We start from the raw sequence: 23,127 nt of genomic DNA, 5'->3' as shown, positions 1-23,127 counted from the left end.
GTATTATAGACATTCTGTTCGTGTGTGTGGGCGTTTTTTTTTTATTGGAGGATTTGGTTGGGCAGGACAACTGAGCGTTAATTACTTATAATGACGACAGGTATGGGAGCAGCCTGTGATGAGTGTGAATGTAGATGAGAGTGTGTGTGGGCGTGTGCAGAGCTCAAATAATAAGACATCTCTTTACAATACGTGAGATTTACTGAACTCACACGTCAGCCATAAATTTATCCAACCGCTCAGAGTGGTATCACTCAAAATGGTGGCGCGCGTGGAATTTCAGTTTGCCATCGATTGCTAGGTATTCATTTTGTATTAATTAAAGTGCCTTTTCTTAGAAAGTTTACCAAAACTTCTGAGGTAAATGTTGATGCTCCTGACCAATGTGTATTGTTTTCATTGTCCTACTGCACCTTCAAGACATGCTAACTAGATAAATCATCAGCTCCAGTTATTAGCTAGCCATTTGTATTTTCCAGTTGATTAGCAACACCGCTTCTGTCTTTACACAATTAAATGGCAAACATGAACACTGTCTTTAAATTAATTCCTATTGGGAAAAATACACTGAAAAATAAGGATTAAATGGTAAGTGTGAAATGATAACTGAACAAAATACTCGGTACAATTTCTGCAGCAAATATGGAGACATCCTAATCGCAGTTAAAGCACCATGATTTTATATGACCAAACAACATTAAAACGTGTTTTTCATATCACGCTATGCTGTTTACTACCTGCCCCTTGTTAAACGGATAGCTAAGAACATCCTCCTTTTCTGAGTGGCTATAAAAGCTTTCCAAAGTTCATTTCGGTCGGCTCTCAGAAGCGATATAATTAGCCCTTGACTTGCTCTCTTCTTACCCCAACTACAGTACAACATTAGTAGCAATATGGCTGATGTGTGAATAAGGACACTACTTGCTTACCTTGGAAACTTCCTTGGGCTTCTCAGGTTGTCCAATAGGCATCTTCTTTTCCTGGGGTGATTAGGGGAAGCAAGAAAGTTTATTCTAAGGCCATTATAGTTTAATTAAATTCTGACACACACAGGAGAAAAAAAGGGAAGGCAAAGATGACCGAACCTGGAAAGATTGAAAGCATGAAAGCAATCAGCTGAAACAACTCAACTACTTTAGTTACTCATGTCAGACTGACCATGTCTTTTAGTCTGTATCCAGGCGGCAGTGTGTCATCTCTCTCTCCACAGCGGGGAGCCACTGCTGAGGTTATGCTAGGCTAAGGCATGCAACACACTATTACAATGCGCATTCCATAATAAAAAACAAAATGCATGCTGTTATAAATAATACACACAAACAAGCACATGCACTGACTAAAACTCATACCTCTATGACTTCAGGCCCAGTAAACTGAGGACTTTCAGAAGGCTTTGCGGATGGCAAACTGTCAGCCAAGGAATCAAATGGATCTACAGCGGACACCTGTGTTACAGCATAAAATATAGCAGTACAGCAGTGCTTATGCAAACTGGCATGCTTGGAAAAGATTAAGATACGCAGCTAAAGCATTGCAGAAATAAAAGGGACTGCTGACTCACCAGAGTGCTGGCCTTCGCCGAAACCTCCGACTTCACCTGCAGACCAGAGGAACAAGAGAGTGTGAGACACTTGCAGAGCTTGCACTATTTTATATTAAAAAGTGACCCTAAACTTGATTTAATAATAAAACAAAAGCAAAGGAATTTGAGTGGAAGTCTGAAAAACTGTCACCGAGTGGTTTTGCGACATTCTTTTAAAAGACTGGTTTGTAATTGTTAAAGCCCATTGCTATACACGAGGCAAACTGCATATGCAATAAGAAAATCAACAATGTTTTGGCTTCCTCCAGTTGACCCCACCTTCTCTGTGCAAACTGCATATGCCTGTGGGTTGACTTAAGTAAACGGGACATAACTGAATAACTCTGTGGCTAGTCTTGGTTGGGACTGAGCTCATTTCTGAGTCTCAGTCGGAAAAAAAGCTAAAAATTAAGAATCTAGCCAAATCCATTGAATGGCAATATTACTAATGATATAAATGAGCAATAAAAGACTTGATGATGTCATGTGATGCCAGCCCAAAGTGTTTCATTCGTCTTATACTCCAGCACCTTGTTAACGCTAACAATTTCTTATTCCTTAAAGAACGGCAAGTTGTATGTTTTATCCATTTATAGTTATTTTTAATGTTGGAAAACATCTACAAAACAAATTACACTACTGTATATGTTTGTGGACACCTGGCCAGCACACCTATATGTGGATCTTCCCCAAGTTGGATAGAACAATTGTATAGAACATCTGTGGCATTACAATTTCCCTTTCTGAAACTAAGGGGCCCAAACATGTTCCAGCATGACAATGTCCCTGTGCACAAAGCGGGGTCCAGGAAGACATGGTTTGTTAAGGTTGGAAAAATTTTGAATTGTAAAATCCGTGAAAATCTTTGTGAAATTTTCGTTCAATTGATTATTCAATATATAAAACCAGGTTTTGGGGGTGACTTTAAAACTATTGAGGTCAAAAACAGATTTAGAGCAAATCTGGATGTTGGAGAAGTTTGGATATTATTATGTCCAGCTTACCATCCATGTAGGAGAAAGTATGCATAATTCACAAAGGTCTATTCAACTAAACTAGTGAAGAAAAGAGAACTGAACAAATAATAAAAAAAAGATAATAAAAAAAATAAAAAAAGACTTTTATAGTGCATCCTTGATTGATAAGGAACCCTTGATTGATAAGGAAATACCTTGGCTTCTTTTGACTTAACATCATCCTTTTGGCCAGTGGTTCCAGAAACAACAGTGGTGGCAGTTGGCTTTGTTACTGTGGAGGTCACCTTAGAAGGTTCCTGTTTGATGAAATGGCGGCGTTGTATTTGAAGTATATGTGTAACCATTAACAAGTGGTCTAAAAGCCATGCAATTCAAAATGCGTAATTCAAGATGATGATATCTTATGGCCGAAGCAAATGGCAGTAGTGGGTATTAAAGGATAATGGGAAAAACAATGCAAAGCCAGTAGTTCTGCTCATTGCCCAGTCAGTGAGAGAAAGACAATATAAAAAAGTGGAAATATATGCAGCATTCCAGGACATTTTGAAAGAAGCAAAGTCCCAGATGTGATCTGATCAATAATGTCAATAATGAACTTTTTCCACATTATCTGTTGTTACCCAGATGAGGATGGGTTCCCTTCTGAGTCTGGTTCCTCTCAAGGTTTTTTCCTCTTAAAACATCTTAGGGAGTTTTTCCTTGCCACCGTCGCCACTCAGTGGCTTGCTCAGTTGGGATAAATTCACACCTTTAATATCTGTATACCGTGTTGATATTTCTGTAAAGCTGCTTTGAGACAATGTCTATTGGAAAAAGCGCTATACAAATAAAATTGAATTCAATTGAATCTGATAAAATTGAAACAGTGTGAAGAGGAGATGAATCTCATGCATGTTCCGCGAAGCAATGAAGATGCCAGAACACAACACAACTTTTGTGTACCTGGACTTTTGAAGTGTCTGTGAGCTTAACCAGTTCTGTAGGAGGTTTTCCTGCTCCACCTATTGAACCTGTTGTTCCAGCGCTAACAGATGGAGCCTTGGCAGAAGACACGGGTAGGGCCTGTATCAAAAAGTCAGGCATGAAGTCTGACGCATCAAGATTTTCAACCCTACACAGCCATGCATGAACTTGTTCTGCTGACAGAGCAAGCATGTACTAAATATGCAGAAAAAAAGGCGTGTCATAACCAAGATATATAAATTCAAGACTGTCCCATCTGGCATACGTGCAGAGAGAAACTGCAAGAAAATAACCGAAAATCCCATTCGAGCTCAGTAGGCAATTGTCAACAGGACCTGAAAACCTGTCTGCATTGACAATGTTTGATCCCCAATGTGAAGAACCTCAAACAAACCCAGAGGCAGCATAGATCCAGCTTGAGTGTTGGAAAGTCCCAGAGAAAATCTACAAAGATGATATCAATGCCTTAGTTCATGCCTTAGAACAGCTTAGAGAAGCATGGAAAGGAAGACCCCTGAGACAACAGTACATATAAGCAGACATGAAGTAATGAAGAAATTATGAAAAGCTGTACAATAGCTGTTGATGAAATAGGAGGAAACGTTGACCAATCTTATAAGCCCCAGAGACACTGGCGGCTACCTGCGTCGTGGCTTTAGAAGATCCTGTAGTGGTGGTTGCTGTAGAAGATCCAGTAGTGGTGGTTACTCCTCCACTGACTTTAGCTCCTGTAGTAGCCCCTACATTGGTCACTGAGCTTGCAGCTGCAGAAGATGCAGTGGATGTACTCTGGGTACCGACAGTAGTAGTGGCTGCAGAGGCTCTGGTGGTTGCAGGCTTTGCAGCCGCACCTGCAGCAGATGATGATGCAGCCCCTTTCTGCAATGCAGATATTGACCATTGCTCACAGCAGTTAAACACCCTATTATACTAGCTAAAGTGCATCAAATGACCTTCTTTGAAAGACACTGCAGCTGGTAAAGCAGAAATGCATCCTCAAGGTTCCAAATGCATTAGATTATCGGTATCGGTCAGTGAAAAACCAAGACAGGTTTAGTGTCCAATGCTTGGTTGTATAGTTTTTACTGGACTACTCAGCAAAAGTAGCTAGCGCTAGCAAATACTATAAGTCTATATCAACGACAATCTTTTAAACCTCATATAACTGCTTGCTAAAGCTATATGATCGTATTGTACCATAAACAGCTTGCAATTCAAAGTGGAACTGAATTATCAGCCATAGTATATCTAGTTTTCCAGTACAGTTTTGTTTTTTGGCCTTGGAGGCGGGGCACGAGGAGGAGTTAGTTTGACATCTCAGTATGACATCTCAGACAGATTGGGATCCATCTTTACTGAACTTCTTTCTACTTTTTAGTCAATTGCTTTATAAACTGTACATTTGTTATAATCATGAAGACTTTTCAATGCTCATCCAAAGGGTTTCATCACATCAAATAAGTGTCCAGTTGCCTAGACGTACTTCGATAAATCATCCTTTATGAACCCTAATTAACAAGAATGAGACTGGACTGTTGTGGTTCACCATGGTAAACTACAGGGCAGTTAAAAGTACTCTGGCTGTAAACTGAAAGAGGGCGAATGATTAGGAAGGCAGAGTCATTTCCAAGGAGGCATCCATTTGTCTCAGCCACAATGACTCAATGAGCTACATTACCACAAATGCAAAGGAGACACCAGGGAAAATGCAGCTTTTGTGACTGTAAATAATGATAGGAAGAGCTAGCATTTCTAACACTGGGTGTTCGCTCACATTATACCACAACGCTTTTGAATTTGAATTCTCGAATCTGATTGGTCGTTCGTCAACAAATTCAAAATTCAATAAACATTAGTGGTTATTGATGCACTTCATGTCCGGTGGTAACAGTAACTGCACTTCATGTCTGGATGTAACACACCACCCTGTTGTTGATTATCTTCAGTACGCCCCACAAACTCTTAACATCTAACGCTCAAGATCTGAGGCTTTCATAAAGGCAAGCAATTGCATATTGTCATAAATCGCGTATTTCTGCTACAACTTGCCTTTCGCACACTTCAACGAGCAAACCGTCTTAAGCTGCTGTTCTCGATATGGCATTTAATAACCAGTTGCACAAAAAATTCGAGCAATTTAAAGCGACACAAGTTTGGCTTTTTGTACAGGAGACGATCTGTGTTCTCTATTCAGGCTCATGGTTCTGTAATAAGGCCAGACTCAAATAAACCGAACAGCTCTTTCACAGCAACAGGAAGAAGAACAATACTGATCATGGAGGAAGGCTGCTGGACCGGGGGAGGAGTCTGCCACACAGAGCAGGAAGTGGGCTCATGCACATCTCACACAATATACAGAAATTGTAAAAATGAGAAGCAAGGGAACAGAAATAGAACAATAAACTGTACCTCATGTTGTGCAGGTTTCACAGTGGAGACCGGCACTGATGGGGTGGAAGTCGACTGTTTAGGCTGAGACTGTGGAGAAAGAAAAATGATAGATATTGAATATACACATTCGATTTGAACTGCCCCCGAATGGTTGCATGACAAACGCACAGTGTAGATAATATTTTAGCCATGTAAAGCTGCTTCATCACTATAAACAGCATCAACAAACCTTCATACAGTATTACAGCAACTAAACAGTGAAAACCACAGAGAGATGTCCAGACATCAGTATTCCTGAGAGAATATATCAAAATGTCTTTGTTTGGCAGGGTTTAGAAAACAAATGCCACGTAGCATAGGGCAAACCCGCCAGATCAGTGCCAGGCTGGGCGTTGTGCTTCATCTAGGTTACTTTTGGCCATTACTGAATAAGCCAAGCTGAAGATTTTAGCAGACTCTTCACAAACCTGTCTTACCTCACATTTCTCATCACCTGTTAAATCTACATCTTTGCTTTGTTTCTTGTAAATGGACTTTTGATAGGGATTGGGAATTATTAACAAATGACTGCACAAATACTCGATGCCACAACTTAAGCAAAGTGTTTCCTACTAGCCTATACTTGGCCTTTGGTTTATTTCATCACTATTTTGTGTTTTTGTTTGGTCAAATCCAGAGAAAAACAATGTTTGTTCTATTCCCAATCTTCAGCTGCCCAGGTTTTGTGAGCCTGTGCACACTGTAGCTGCAGATTCCTGTTCTTGGCTGACAGGAGTAAAACCTGATGTGGTCTTCTGCTCAAGGTTTGGCATGCTGGGCATTCTGAGATGCTTTTCTGCTCACCACGATGAAAAAAAGTGCTTATCTGAGTTACTATAGCATTACTGTAGGCTTTAACCGATCTGGACATTTTCCTCTGACCTCTCTCATTTACACTTGTAGAACCGCCTCTTTTTTGTTCTTCACACCATTCTGTGTAAACTCTAGAGACTGTTGTGTGTGATGATCCCTAGCGATCAGCAGTTTCTGAATTGCTTAAATCAGTCAGACTTCCTTTTCTTTACACTTTACATCAAGCTTGGAATAATGCATACGGGCATACTAGAGTCACTGCTGTTGGGATATGGACATACCATTAGCCCGCTTAAGAGAATTCTTCATCTGATCCCATCAAATAAGAAACTGGAAGCCATGTATTATGTACTGTACGATGTTCACACAAGTCATAGACTCTTGTAGAAAAATACACATGAAATGCATGGCTGGAGGTGCTTAGCTGAAATACTATCTCATGACCTCCAGATGTTAATTCATGGACACACCTTATTAAAATTGGTTAATATCATCGTCATCATCATCCAGTGTCTTGCCACTGGAAGAAAAGCTGCTAATAAAAGTTCCAAGAATGCTTGTTTAAATGTTCTATTGAAAAAAAATCAACACATGCTAGTTTGAAGAATTGAAATGCTGTAGGGCCCTCATTGCTAACAGAATACGATTAAGGTGTGAGCTAAAAGTGCTCTATGGCAAGTCATAACAAAGCATCGTCACAAACACAAGCATCACGAAAGAAAGAGTGACATTTCTGTAATTTAGGCTGATCAACCCGCAGGGTCATATTTACTAGTAATCTACTGACAAACAGGCTCAGTGAGAATACCTAAACTTATTGAACTGGTAAAGCAAGACCACATGCATGGCAAAGAACTCTGCTTTTAAAAAAAGTGACGGAGGACTTTATTTCATGATTATTAGCACAGGTGGTAATGTGACGCAGAAAGGTGCATCACCTCCTCTTATTTCCTTAAAAAAAAAATGCTCACATAGCACCATTTTTGTACTGACTTCCAAAAAGATTGTACTTATAAGATTCCTGCTATATTGTGCAGACTACGTTTACGTACACTCATTGGTCATACATAGCCTACTGATTATGTTTGATCACATTACAAGCAAACACGTCTTGTTTAATGGGTTAAGTCGGTTTGTTTAACAAATTGCTACATAACATTGGAGAATTAATGTGTCCAAGAGCTTTATATAGATAATTTGCTTCACACAAGCGAACAACAATTGTATGTATGTAGGTGCAGTTGCTAGACCATGTAATCTTTTAAAAATGTTGAAATAATCTCCTGAGCGCATTAAAAGGTTGTGTGTGTGTAAGAGAGAGAGAGAGAGAACGCAAAGGAGGTGGCCTGACCTCATGTAACCTCAAAAGCAAAACTGACCGATAGTAATATTGATATTCAAACAGGACTGGCATTGCTAACTAGTACATAAATAGATTTTCTATTTGTTATTTTCGAAGAACATGTGCCTCACAGCTGGTGTGGATTTAATCAGCTGTTAAAACAGGAGATCATGGGTGACTAAAAGTTAAAAAGCTTTCGTTATCAATTAGCCACAACCGAGATGTACGTTCATATGTTTTACAGACAAACTAATGCAGTGTGTAGTATTTAGTCTTGGGGTGAAGAAGCCTATTTATATTGAAGCAGAGTGATACAAATCGTGAATATCCACAAAACAGGGCTGTGACATAAAATCAGGAAAATACCATCTGATCTTTGAGTCTGTGGAAGTTTGTAGAGCATGGTGAAATTTATAAACCAAAAAGACTTAGAAAAGAAATAGCAATATGGTGCCATGAGCCAGTAAATTACACTTGCCCAGGTATGAAAATAGTACCTAGGGTGACAGAGAGCGTGACAGAGAGAGCGAGAGCGAGCGAGAGAGGGAGGAAAAGAAGGGGATATAATCATAGCTGAGAAATAGATACTGTTTTGTTTTCTACAGGCTGGTGTTTGTAGGTTTTTCTTATTGAAACCCTCATGGAGGTGCAAGTGGATAAATCTAACTCTAAGAAGCTTTTTTTTAAATCAGATACAGAATCAGAAATCTGAGTCCTGGCAGTTCATATCTCCCATGCATGGTTGGTTCATGCCACAGCTCTTAAAATAGAACTTATCTAAGCTCATTGAGAAATAATTATAAACAAGGAAGCTGATGAACAAACACTTCTTATAATAGCTTTCATTTTATTTCATTGCGCATGTCAGGTGGCTGTATCTATGCCAGTGGTGCATACGGCCTGGTACACTGTATACTTAATGCATTCACAGCATGAGCAGCATTGTGCACATACTCGTATGCATACCTTATATACATCTGGAATTTGTTTTAGAAGATTAATCAGAGAGAGGACAAACACAACATACACTAGGTAGAGAGCTGAAACATCCCTCTCCATCAGGTTTCCATATTGACCGATAAAATGTTTAGCGACGCATTAGCATGGTGTTGTTAAAGACATGGGACAGCTCTGTTCATTTCTCTTTATTCTCTTATGATTGTTATAATGAACTGTGTCTGAAATTGACAACTACCACTTTACATTGAAAAGCACTACCTATTCTTATGAAGCTCCCAGAATGGTATGCAAATCAGACTTTCAGTAGGTTTGAAGGCTACATGAGAGGCTTTTTAAGTTCAAGTATTAATGTCTAGAATAGCACAATAAATGCTCGATTGGAGACACAGTTCTAGTTTGTTTAATCAGTTGACATTGTGTTACATCACGCCAATACCACTTATACTGGTGCACTTTTTTTTAATGTGCACAACCGACACAACAAATTAACACAAGCCATCTTTATTATGTGTAGTTCAGCTACTGATCAACAAAATATAAGTGGTTAGGTTCTGACAGTTTAATAGCTCGTTATGTTCATGCTATACTCTGACACTCACCACGGGACACTTGGATGTCAACATTTTTGCATGGGAGAGGACCTGACTTTCTCTAGTCAGACTCTCTGTTCAGCTGACCTTTGCTTAAATGATTTCACTCATTAATGGTATTCACATTAGTTAATGCAAGCGTTGATTATTTTGTTTATTATTTACAAAAGGTCAATTAATACAAATGTATTAACATTATTTATGGTGTATGAATTTAAAAATTCATGGTTTGTTCATGTTAACTAATGTGTTGTACAATGTCTGCTTATGTACAGAATTACTTCAGTAGAGGAAGCTAACACCAATTACTTCCTTAATTGCGAATCCACACGAAATCTAGTGGATGTAATCTACTGCATTTGGTTTCTTCCACAAAAACAGTACTGGGCATTGTAGGGAGGATTCACCCATGGAAACATTTTTTATTCAAATTAAGGAACTAACATATCTGGTGATTATTGACACCTTTATTCTATACCAGAAGGAATCGCTCTGGGACTGTCTGTGTGACAGGATCTATCCTTTATACAAAAGGACAACATTACAACCAGATTGTTGGTGCACATCAATAGCATACTCCTGTATGGATGTGCAAATGTTTGGGACGAAACACTAAACCTGCACCATAACAACACGACAATGAAAATAAAGGCACACACTCACAGGAAAGCTATGCGAGGTGGGTACATCTATTAGGAGTGCTTGATTTGAAGTGCTAATACAAACTGAAGATAGGTTTTGTAGGGCACATTAGAGAGCCACCCATATATCTCCATTAGAGACAGATAAACCCTGGAACAGCTGCATTATGACTTCATTCATTCTAATACAATGTGAGTTTGGTAGATAATACAGGGCAGGTAAAAGCTGATGTCATACTAATATTAGTAGGGGGAAAAAAAAAACGTTTTTATCATAACTTGTATAGAAACTAGAATGTAAGAGAATGAAAGAAAGAGAATACAGCAGGTGAGGGATTCAGAAAAACACTGAATTGGTGAACGAATTAGAAGAATCAATAAGGACATTATCCAGGGGGGTTACTTAGGAGAAAATATCATAAGAATCGTTCAGAAGAAGAATCATTCAATCACAAGAATGAACCAAGGGTTACTCATAAGACCTAATCAGAAAACCTGAATTGAAATCAAACAACGAAACTAATCAGAACAATAAAATCAATTAGAAAAAGTACCTGGAAGAATTAATGATAAGATTAAGCCAAGAGAAAAAAAAACTAATGTGTCCAGAGATCAAACCAGGAACATAAACCAGTATCATTTGGCAGAAAAAAATGAATCAGAAAATTAATCGTGAGTTAAAATTTTTTTTTTTTAAACCCAAGTGAAAAACCCTGCTGAGTTACTCAAAAGAATGAATCAATCTGGAAAATGAATCTGAAGAATTGATCACAGGAATAAAGGAAAAGAAACCCGCAGTTAAAAAAAAGGAATCATCAGAAATATTTAACAAAGAATCAATCAAAAGAATCGATTGGGGAAATAAAGCAGTAGAGTTGAAAGAATCAAATGAATGAATCAGAAATTCAACCAGTAAAGATATAAATCAACAAGGAACAAACCAGGAATCTACAATGTGTGTACATCTTTAAACCTCCATTGCTCCCTGTCCTGCAGTCCACTCCACATCCCTCTAAGCACAGTCTTATGACTCACATAGCCAAATCTGTGCTCACACACTGGCCTCAAATGCCTCAGTATCTCTGCAAACAAAACACCCTCTTATCAATCCTCTAAAACAAAAGACAGAAGACAGCTTTTTCCAACTTTGCTTTCTGGCTGTTGCATGGCAGTCAGTGAGAATGCTCTGGTCTGGCACAGAATCCTGCACACAGATCCCTGAAACCATAACACCATAACACGAGGGGTGAAAATAGAAGCGGATATGGAGAGCCGGTTAAAAGCAGCTCCTCTTTAGCCTTGATGTCTTAATGGCTATAATGTCTGGCTAAAGAAAGTGCAACGAATATGTGGGAATGTTCATGAGCAAGTGTGACACAATGTGCGACTTACTGCATTTCATTTAGCAAAACAAATTCCACATTGTATACTCGAACCAAACACCATAATAGCAGCCCAATATACAATAATGTGACAAACTGGTTCGAACATGGGAGCCACAACCCAGAACTCACTGCTGATGCTTGCATGCCTAGTGGATTTACAGGCAAGACTCAGACACACCCAGCTTACGTTGACTCCTGAACGCACTATGCAAATATTACAGAAGTGCTCATCCCATCACAGGCACTAACAGGTCCTTTCTTTTTTTGAAAAAGAAGAAGAATAATTTGTACAGGATACTCTAGTCATGCTGCATTGACGGCACTGGCAACAGTAAATCCGTTTGCATGTTCCATTTTCTTTTTTAGGTTGTTTTTTTTTTTCTTTAAAGGAAGTGATGACTAATGCATAGCCACAGCACCACGCAACCAAGCACACATGATCTACGGAAAGTAAACAGTGCAAGAAACAAACAGCTGGATCAAACTTGTAGCTAGAATTCTAGAGACTTATTGAGTAGTATGATTATGTGATCATATTGTAGACCTCATAATATATCAACGACTGATCTCTCTGCATTTGAACACTTAGCAGCTGATGTAGTTTAAAGTGGATTATGTATGTCTGGCTGACTGGGGAAACCCATCAGATGTCACTCTGGATGAATTGTCAAGCCAGAACAGATAGGGTTCTCTCAAACATTCAGGTTTTTCTGCCTATACTATACATAAACTAATATAATAACCTTGCTTAAATTCTGCTTGCAGACATCATGTCCGCCTAAAGATGACTGAAAACAACTTCAACCTAATTACGCCTCGGCATACAGAGAGTATTGTTTGATTTTTGATCAATGTGCTACTTTAAACTGCCTCCATAATCATAAACATACCTAAATTCTATTATTACTGCACCTCAGAGGGCTGCACAGGTTCTTACTTGCAAACATCTTGCAATTCCTCATGCCTTTAGAGACTATATGGCAAGCATGTAATCTTACCTGTGTACCTATCTAACACATACCTGTGTGTTTGCACATAGACATTCGCCACCAACATCGACCTGTTATTACGGCATCTCACAATTCCCCCACCACCACTAGGGACTCGAAGATTGTTAATTCATCCAGAGTTTACTCGCTTTGCAGATTGCTCAACAGTTGAGATGCTCTTTAAAGCATTAACCCACCAAACCAAGTGTAGGCCATTAGTTCTGGAGCTGAAATTCCAGTTTGACTAAAGTTATGCCAGAGCTACAGGTTCCAGGTCATCTTGAAGCGTGTTTAAGACTACATTTCTCATAATGTGATGTTGGGTTAGTGCTTTCAGTAATGATTTCTGATTGATATCCAGAAAAACAAAAGCAAATAGATCAAAAACTGAAACAAGCAGCAATCCAAGGCCTGCTCGGAAGTTTCTGTAATGTGCAAGGGCTTGTGTTTGGATACACAGAGTTAATGTTCACAGCACACGTTAGAACAGGAAACCGCCCTGCAACAGATACGTAATTTTTTACCAGTAACATTTGTCATCTGTCATTCAATAGCTTACACTATAAAGTTTAAAAAAAAAAAAAAAAAATGAAATCAAATGTCTGTTTTTCCCCCTGCTCAAATGATTCATGAAAAACAAGCACTGACAAACCATGGCAAAAGTCATAAATTGCACCCATCACATTTTCCACGAACTGCAGTCCATGTTGGCAACTTTTCAGGCACATAGAGTTCAGGTTCAAAAGCAGGAAACCACAGAACACAGGGTGCTGTGAGTACGTACCATCTGGCTCCTATGTTTAGAAAGCTGTCCTTTCTGTATGTCCTTACAAACTCCAAAGAATCAAGAAATCCTGTATGGTGTGACAGCACAAAGTATATACCTCACACATAAACACTAAAACACAGGAACACGCCCCACCAGAAAAATGAAGTCCTAATCTCCTCCTACAAAAGCCCTCCTTCTTCAGCAATGACGCTGAGCTAGAAAGCTCTCTCATTGGCTAAGAAGTGGACATGACGGCCATTTCTGACAGGAAGCCAAGAAAAATAAGCAGATTGTTTCAATATGCTAGCAATGGATGAAGAGCACAGGTTTAGATTAGCTTTTCGAGCCCGAGCAATAAGGAAGGAACATATGGGATTATGGATGAAGAGTTTGATTAGACAAAGTCACAGGCGTTGTGTGAGATCTGCTCAGATGGGTGTGACTCCTACAGTCACTGCTCTGGAATCTGAACTAGGATCACAAAAGTAGCAGTAAGGCCCTGCCTCAAAACACCACCCAGAAACAGAGAGAGAATGCAAGGAAAAACAAACAGTATGCACCACTGACTTGAAGGTAGCTTTCATTAATAATGTCAAAACAGAAGGACTAAGACAGGAGAGATGTTAATAATACTTTTTAGTATATTTTTTTTTTTGAAAACAAGCCTAAACAAGATTTATGAAAGTGTGTCAGCACTTATACAAGAGGAACTCAAGGCTGTCATCAACATCACAGTATGATTTAACTCACAGCTTGAGTACATCCGTGTTTCTGAAACAAAAGCTTGCCTGAGCATGTACACACAAGCCATTTCCTGTGACAACACTGCCACCTGGTGTGTGACTGGAAACCATGCTCATTTTGCAATCAAAATGTTCTAAATGTCTAGTAATATTACATGCACTCATACATTCATCTTCCTGCTCAGGGTTGTGGTGGATTCAGGAACACCACTGAGGTGGAAATACACCCTGAATGGGACACCCACACATTCACTCATATTCTAACACACCCAGGAGCCATTTCGCGTCACCAAGCCACCCACTGGCATGGTTTGGGCCGTTGTCGGTGTCTAGCTAACGAAAAAACAAAAGATTTTCTACGTAAATGGAATGATGCAACACTAAATCAGTGATGAGGTAACAGGAAGTCATATGATGCATATACATATAACCTGTTCAGACAGGAACTGAAAAAAAAAGTGAATAACAAAAGCATGCTGATTACTCATGATGAAATCAAAAAGTTATCAAACCCTGCTTTATTACTTCAGATGCTTTTCATGCAATCATTACTCCAACACAGTATATATTATAATAATTTGGCATGTATCTACTGTTCACTTTTTTTATGAGTAATTATTCAATTTAATTTGCAATTGTATATATTTTGTATATTATTCAAATATAATTCAGGTATAATTTACCCAATCTATTATTACTATTTTTATCTTCATTTTTAGAATTTCTATTACATTTTTATTTAGTTTATTTTCTGCTCCTTCTCTTACGCTGTTTTTATTGAAGTTTTTGCTTTGTAAAACACTTTGAGCAGCTGTTTAATGTATGAAAGGGGCTATATACATAAAGTTATTATTATTAGTAGTAGTAGTAGTAGTAGTATTCCTGGGACAAGCTCTAGATCCCCAACAACCCTGACCAGAATAAATCAGTTACTGTGAAAACATAAATTAAGTTAAATTAAAAAGCATAATCGTACAACCCTACTAATATCTATTCCTTCATCTAGAGCTCCTACATCGAACCACTTGGTCCTATGTAAGAACAGTGGTTCAATCAAATGCTGCTTTATCACTTCGTACAGCAGGCATTATTTCTGTAGCACCGAGTTACATGACTTTGATGACACACACGATACATACACCAGATACAAGTTCCCTGACGTACATGGAAGATTAATATAAAACATTATTAATTATAAATCCAAACTAATACAAACAAATCAGTGGGAAAGCGAAAAACAAATATCATTGTTGAGTTCGATCTCAGTCCTTGTGGGTGCAACAGATACCTAATGGTGGACAACATCCCAAAATACACACTCTTCCTAACCAGGATATACAACATAATACAGCTGCATACCCCTGCTTGTTACGTGAACAAACTGGAATGCATCCAAATGCCATCAGAGCTTTCCAATCTATCCTAATATGGAAGACACCAACACCACCATTAAGCTTTATGTTATAACAGATACAACTAATTGCCCAGTTATACCTATTAATTGTCTTTATACTTCTGTAGGGTAAGAAGGAGGCATCTGAGGGCATGCTGCAGGAGGGCTTCAGAGAGAGTGTGGGAAAAACAGTCATTTGGCAACCCTTATCTTTTGATAAGCAAGTTTGAGGCTTCCACCCCACCTATTTACACAGTTTAACCCAATCAGAAGTGGTATGATGATTTCAGCATGAAATGAAGAGAAGTGACGAGAGAATGCTTGCTTTGTTTCGAGTGCATGTCAGCTCTGTAACCAGGTACAGATATGAGATAAAATGAGATATCAGTATCAAGGAAATATGATTCATTATGGATCACACTTTTAATAGATTTTGTTTCAGTCATGGTTATATAAGTGATATGTTTCATAGCATGGTCTCTGTGTCTCAATTCTCAAGGTCTCGGAACCAAACCGTTTTGTGTTCGTGGAATGTGTTTTGAGCATTCCTAATCACCCCGCCTTTTGCCCTCTCTCTCTCTCTCTCTCTCGGTTCTTCTTCTTCCTCTTATTATTATCTGGTAGACTGGACTTCTTTAGTTCTTATATCACTCGAACCTACACGATAGATGTCCTGATTTTATCTGTAACCTCTTCCAACTGACATTTATCATTCTTTATCAATACTTCTGTGTATACATGCTACACTTTCTGTATCATTAAACTAAGAAGCTTTCACTGAACAATGGTGTCTGTGTGACTTCTTCTCGAGCTCGGACGAGAGGAATCAGTCGGCGCAAGGTCCGAATTCTGGTTCCGTGACTGGTATCGGACAAAGAACTTAACAATAAGTACAAGGAGAGCACGGAGAACGTGTTAAATGAAGAGTTTGTATGAAAATGTAATGACTCTCTGACAAGGCATGTTATGCCTGCTTCTTTTTTTTTTCTTTTGGACCCACCACCCTCCCCCCTCTTTGGTGGCCCACTGAGACTGTTAGTGTTATTACATACGTCACAGAAGAATGTATGAGGAAATGAAGAAAACAAATACTGAGCAACAAATATAAACAAATATAAAAGAAAGAAAAAAGAAGACGAAACACAAATACAGTACTGATAACTATTCCAAAGTAAGAGTGATAATAAATGCAAAATCCACCTTGAACAACTTCAGTATTTAGAAATCAGATGTGATCTTTAATGGTGCCTAATTTTTTCTCTGACAGACTTTTTTAGTTGAAATTCTTTAATGCTGGTATAATTTCACTTTGCTTAATGAGTTATAGGTTGCATTACCCATAATGCTGTTTGACTATCTGTTAGTGGTGCTCTTGTTTTATATCTACCTAAAGAGAGCGATCCAGCAACACTTTAGACTTTTAATCTATCCGGGTTCAACTTTCATGGTAATACCGCCATGAACAGCATCGCGCTCGTCATCTTGTAGATCGCTAACTGCATCATTATGTACATTCAGGAGTGCAATGTTTGCACCAAAATCTCTGCTACTTCTACATTGGACTTCTCATTAATATGATGTCAAACACTGCTGGAAAATGGTGACTGAAAAAAAAAAAAAGGAACAGTGAAACCAACATCATGTGCCAACCCACAGCAGGGCACAATAGTGCACACATTCACACACTACAGACAATTTGGAACACGTGTCTTTGGACTCGGGGAGGAAGCCGGAGTACCCAGATGAAACCCCTGAAGCACAGGGAAAATTTGCATCCGCGTACACAGTGCACAGGTGGGATTCGTGCGCAGGTGGGACGCGTGCTAATCACTAAAGCACCGTAGAATAAGGCCTTGTTTAAAAATTAAATATACAAATCAAATTGGAACTTGAGGCAATACGCTTTCTTACTTAGTAACGGTAGCGACATTAGCCTCATAGCTCCAGTGCAAACCATAAGAAGCAAATTCTGGTATTGGCTGATTGATTACATTTGGAATAAAGGGAACGATGTATATATTTAATTTTTTGTCAAAATGCTTTTATCCACCCAACGTTTAAAACACTTTATTGTGCATGTAACCGTGAGCTATGATGTATCATGCTGTCAGACACAGAGGGAACTGGGAAGCTTACACCACCCCAAAAATACACAAAAGCTCTGAGAGTCATTAAAGCTTTACCTTTGAACTCGTGTGAATATAGATGCACATGCGAACATCACTGACATACTCATTAAACACACACATTTGCAAATACAAATATTATACATGTAATCTGTTTAAACAATCACTTTCAGTAGAGTATTAATATAAAGATATCGGGACCTTAGTACGTAGGGAAGAAATGTAATAGGGTGATTTGTTTTGCCTGATGTGTGTGCTGATTTTTACAATTTTGCACATAAATATATAGCTATTTGGCACCTGGTTATATTTAGCACTAAAGACCTGTTGTGCATTCTCATCTCTGTCAGACAGCCAGTGGTGACATAGTGTATGAGTCCACATTTCCAGCCAAACATACCACCATCAGAGGCGATATGTTAATATGATGCACAATAAAATGGCTCTGTGCATGTAAATGCACACGGATATTTTCAGGGCTTGCAACTGTTCACAAATAGCACCTGCAGTTACTCAATACTGACCTAACCAATGTGACCAGACTGGAATGGATAGATATACAGAGGAAAGTGTGGACATGTTCAAACATTTCCTTTGTTTTTCTGTTCGCAAAAACCAAAACTATAACACAAATAGTGACAAGGAAATTTTCTTATGTTATCTTCCTCTTGTCCTAAAGTCACAACTATCTCATATTTAAGATGAATTAAAGAAGCTAGACTTCTGTAGGGTTAATGCTGGTCTGGCATACGTGGTGAACTGTAAAATATAATAATATTAAACATACACCTTATTATGCATAAATGTAAAACTATTCCTTAAGTAATAGTATCATTCCCCTAAGTGTTTGTTTGTTTCACGGAAAATCAATCATACAAGACACCTTAACAAGCTGAAACAAGGACTGAATTTTTTATTGAGAAAATTATGAAGTACACATACTTAAACTGAGCATAGCTTGGTGCTTGGTGAGTTTTAAAGGAAAGCATTTTTTTAAAACCCCACTTGCATTATTTTATAAATGTATTTATAACATTGGCATTAATTTAATAATTCAAAAAGCAAATTAAAAGTGTGCTAAATCAGCCTACAGCCCATTTACATATTGCAATTCATAACCTTGATTTAGTATTTCATGGCTACACAAATTGTTTCCACAATTAACTTATATAAAAAGTAAAACACAAAACACTATGGTGTGCTGGATCAAGTGCTATTTCTAAGCTGCTGAGTAATGATAATCGAAGCCATATTGTTAAATGAACCCAAAGATGTAGTGATTAATGTGATTATAGTGACTATTCATGCAACAATATATTGGCAATATATTAGACTTCTAATCCAAAAAGGCTGGCAACCCTGAAGGTGTGAACTACACACGCAATTTTAATCATTTGAACAACTTCCGAGCAATGTTTTAATCCGGCTGCACACTGTGCGATTTTTAATAGTCCTTTGCGACTGTTGCTTGTCAGACTGTAGAACACGATCCCTGATTTAAGCCATGTCACACTGTAGGATCTCAGCTGTCATTAATGTCAGACGGTACGACAGTCAAGACACGAAAAATGGACACACGCAAGAAGACTCGTACGGAGTAGGAGAAGCCACACTACAGGACTGTGCCTCAAATCTTCCGACACTGCCAGAATTTAATCGGAGGAAACATTTGATTGCAACGGTCGTTAATCAGCTGTCGGGGAATACATCAAACTAGGGATCAAAGACTACAGATTTTGGCCTAGGATTATAGGAATCTTTTAGGATTCTTAAAATCTGTCTCAAACCACTAAATCGTGGCCAAAATCGTACAGCGTGAACCCGGCTTTAGGCAGCTGCGCAACCCGATTCTGAACACGAGAAAATTTCTCTGTGTAACTAAATATGACTATCAGTGCGTTTACATGGACAGCAATAATCCACTATTAACCCGATTATGACAATACTGTGATTAAGAAACTACCATTTAAACAGCCATTTTAATGACCTTAATCAGATTAAAGTCATACTCGAAGTAAACACTAATCGAATTAAGACATGTGGAGTACTCCTGTTTTAGTCGTATTATCGACGTGTATTACAGACATGTAAACACCTTAATCACACTATTAAGGTCGTGTGAGAGTTTTCACCTCATTTTGCGACAGGACACGATCACACACGGCAGTGCTCAACATTTTACGGCGAACAAGAGTTCGGTTGCGTCCCAAACCGCATACTTACCTACTATAGGCCTGTAGTGGGGAAAAATACATGCATCTCGGCTACTATATAGACGATAAGTACGCGGTTTGAGACGCACCCACGGCTTCAAGCAGTTGTCTATTTGCACGTACAGCATGATGAATAATTAACTGCACTTAAAGCGTTCGTTAAAAAATGAAATAAAAACACCCAAAACTGTATATGGTACCATAACAAAGACAAACTGTATGTTGATACGTGAAATTCTGGAGGGACGTCGGACGGCATTGCGCGGTGACGTAATGACGTTAATCTAATTACGTTCTATAATATGTAAAACGGGTACATAAAAGGAGTATTCTAAAAGCGACTCATGTAAAGACCTTAATCACATTTTTATCTTAATCAGAGTAAGGTAAATAATTAGATTACTACTCTCCATGTAAACGTAGTCAATGAATTATTTTAGAAGCTACAAGTTACATTCTTTTACAAACTAAAGAAAAAAAAAAGTCATCTTTGTTATGAAACGAGACTATACAGGAAGCACGTGCAGGTTCACGTATTTATTTGCAACTAAAGTCAGAGTACCAGAAAACGGGAAACAAGGTCTAAACATAAAACTTGAACCGAGGCATGAAACATGAAACTAGAACATGGCATGGAAACGCTACCGCTTAGCACAATTACACATTTAAACATCTATCGTTTAACTAGAACTATGACAAGGAACCGTTACCACGTGCCACCATTACACATATCAACATATAATACTGCGCGAAGTACGCAGCAACGCGAGGGGTTTAAATAACAAATGTAATTACCTTGAATGCTGACAGCTGGTAACAATCAATACACTCCCTCGAAAAACAACCTGTGACTAAACAAGAAGGCGCCCAAACAGAAACAAACGCACGTGACCCTTGTAAACAAAGTCTCCATGGTTCCTATGTAACGCGCGAGCATGTGCGCGCTCTGGTTCGTGCGCGCTCTGGTTCGTGCACGTCGCCGCCGCAGCGCCATCTGCCGGCGAGATCGTGACAATCTTATGCAACGTCACTATTTGTATCTGCCTTAAAAAAAACGAATTCCAAGCATTGAACCATAAGCATTTAAATCAAAATCATATTAAATCGAGAAATATTGTTGGCGTGTTAATGTTAGACAGATCTTGAACATAATGTTCGTGACAGGTTCCCAAGATCACTGGGTGCGAGCAGATTGTGCTCGAGCAGAGACAAGGAATGTGTTTGTATTTGTGCAGTGTTTAGAAATGAGCTGAGACACTGAGCTGAGAAATCTGACAGTTTTGCTTAGACGGAAGCCGATGCTAGAGAACACAAACATGCACAAACAGACCAGTTATATAAAATTACTAGGAAACGTTTGCTTTTTTAATTTTTAAATTTTTTTTAAACAATTCATATAGAGCCTCGAGTTTCATATCCCACTAACACTAGTTTGTCTGTTTGTGCAGATCTATAGTGCAGCGTTGTTGGAGCACAAGGAGGTTGACAAAGTTCACAAAACTCATGTGGCAACATGTTAAACTGACACATTAAAAGTTAACATTTTATCCTAATCGGGGTCACGGCAGATTCGGAGTCTATCCCTGGAACACTGGGTGTGAGATAGGAAAACACCCTGGATGAAATGTCAGTCCATCACAGAACACCATTCACACACATGCACACACTCATTAACACCTAGGAGCAATTTAAAGTAGCCAATTCACCTACAGTACTAGTATGTTCTTTGGACAGCGGATGGAAACGGGAAAACCTGGAAAACATGGAACCTTGGAAAACCAAGAAACAGGGAGAACATGCAAAACTCCATACAGACAGTAACATGTGCTCAGTATCAAATCACAGCCCCTACCTGTAGATAAGAGTAGTGGTAAATATGTATGTTGACATTTTGATTTGTATTTCCTTTTCCCAAAAGACCTAGGGGACTAGAAATATGAAATGTGCATGTACATTAGAAGTGCTCCCATGTCTACCATTCCCATCCCAAATGCTAAAAAATGTCTACAGATAACGCTAGGTGAGTGAAAACAACAGCTCTTACCCAGTATGTTCATTGACAACGAGTGACTCAATGAAAACAATGAAACGTACTTTACTTACAGCTGTACAGAAGCAGTTTTCCGAACTGAAACAAAATCTGCTCTCTGATGCAACCATTCTCAATATGGATTGACCTTGTGTTGACGAGTAACATAAAACATGTACTCGTTATGGTTTTATGTCAGAAAAAATGGTTAATCAATGCATCCCTAGCTGTTAGCTATGTACTAAGGCTTTCTGGACTACGATATGTTGAACAAATCACCACCATCATCTTGTGAGAATAAATATTAGGTGTGCAATGATACACTCTCGTCACAATTCGAATCATGATACTGTAAATCGATTTGAATCACGATACTTCAAATTCTCTGAAAATTGGAACTAAATTTGTTAAATTTGAACTCATTTTGTTTCTGTATAATAACCAGTACAAAACAATGTGCATTTTTTGTCTGTATAAAACTAAACCAACCAGAAGTTGCTACAAACTGAGGTATAATAATGTAATTGTAAACAAAATGTTCTACAGGGTCACAATATCTTAAATCTACACTACCGGTCAAAGGTTTAGACACACTCATTCTTTATTTTTATTTTTATTTTTTCCACATTTTATAATAATAATAAAGTCAGCAAAACTCTGGAATAACACAAATGGAACTATGGGAATTATGTTGTAATAACAAAAATCCATAATAAATCAAAATAATTTAGTATTTTAGCATCTTCAAAGTAGACACCCTTTTTGCCGAGAATTTCCAGAAATGTATTCTTGGCATTTTCTCACCCGATTTCTTGAGAAATCCCCTTGAGATGCTTTTTAAACAGTGTTAAAGGAGTTCCCACCTACGCTGGACACTTATCAGCTACTTTTCTAAATATTTCGCTCAGACTCGTCCGTTTAAAAAAAACATTTATTTGTAAATAAAATGTTAGTTTTCTAATGAAAGAAATGAATATGTTGGCACAATTATATTTTTGTCTACAACATCGATTTCAAACATTTACTCATACGCCTTCAGCTCAAAAGGTTTTTGGACAGTCAAGTGTCCACAAACTTTTGACCGGTAGTGTACATACATATAATCATTTGTTTTAAGAAAAATAGAGCCCCAAATCAACTCAAATGACGATTTTGCTATCTTGACACCCTGCACTAGTGAGG

The 23,127-nt window shown here is 38.4% G+C and overlaps 1 protein-coding gene across 23 annotated transcripts in view; it reads right to left on the bottom strand.

The window, feature by feature from the left end:
- Nucleotides 1-23,127, bottom strand: part of cast (calpastatin) — a 55,378-nt gene that overhangs the window by 19,851 nt on the left and 12,400 nt on the right. For 6 of the 23 annotated variants that reach the window (XM_053648014.1, XM_053648016.1, XM_053648012.1 and 3 more), the window contains exons 2-9: nucleotides 5,932-6,000; nucleotides 4,165-4,401; nucleotides 3,502-3,621; nucleotides 2,754-2,855; nucleotides 1,562-1,597; nucleotides 1,350-1,445; nucleotides 1,159-1,239; nucleotides 930-980 (exon numbers count right to left, since the gene is read on the bottom strand). In XM_053648014.1, the coding sequence (XP_053503989.1) occupies nucleotides 930-980; nucleotides 1,159-1,239; nucleotides 1,350-1,445; nucleotides 1,562-1,597; nucleotides 2,754-2,855; nucleotides 3,502-3,621; nucleotides 4,165-4,401; nucleotides 5,932-6,000 (792 nt within the window). Of the gene's footprint in view, nucleotides 1-929; nucleotides 981-1,158; nucleotides 1,240-1,349; nucleotides 1,446-1,561; nucleotides 1,598-2,753; nucleotides 2,856-3,501; nucleotides 3,622-4,164; nucleotides 4,402-5,931; nucleotides 6,001-13,456; nucleotides 13,707-20,711; nucleotides 20,784-23,127 lie in introns of those variants that run through there. The other 17 variants (XM_053648026.1, XM_053648028.1, XM_053648025.1 and 14 more) reach the window with 12 other exon arrangements.

Source organism: Ictalurus furcatus, chromosome 18 (genome assembly GCF_023375685.1).
Source record: "Ictalurus furcatus strain D&B chromosome 18, Billie_1.0, whole genome shotgun sequence".
In the NCBI taxonomy this organism is placed as follows: Eukaryota; Metazoa; Chordata; class Actinopteri; order Siluriformes; family Ictaluridae; genus Ictalurus; species Ictalurus furcatus.
Note: the sequence above shows the minus strand (reverse complement) of the source record. Positions and strands in the feature narration are given on the sequence as shown.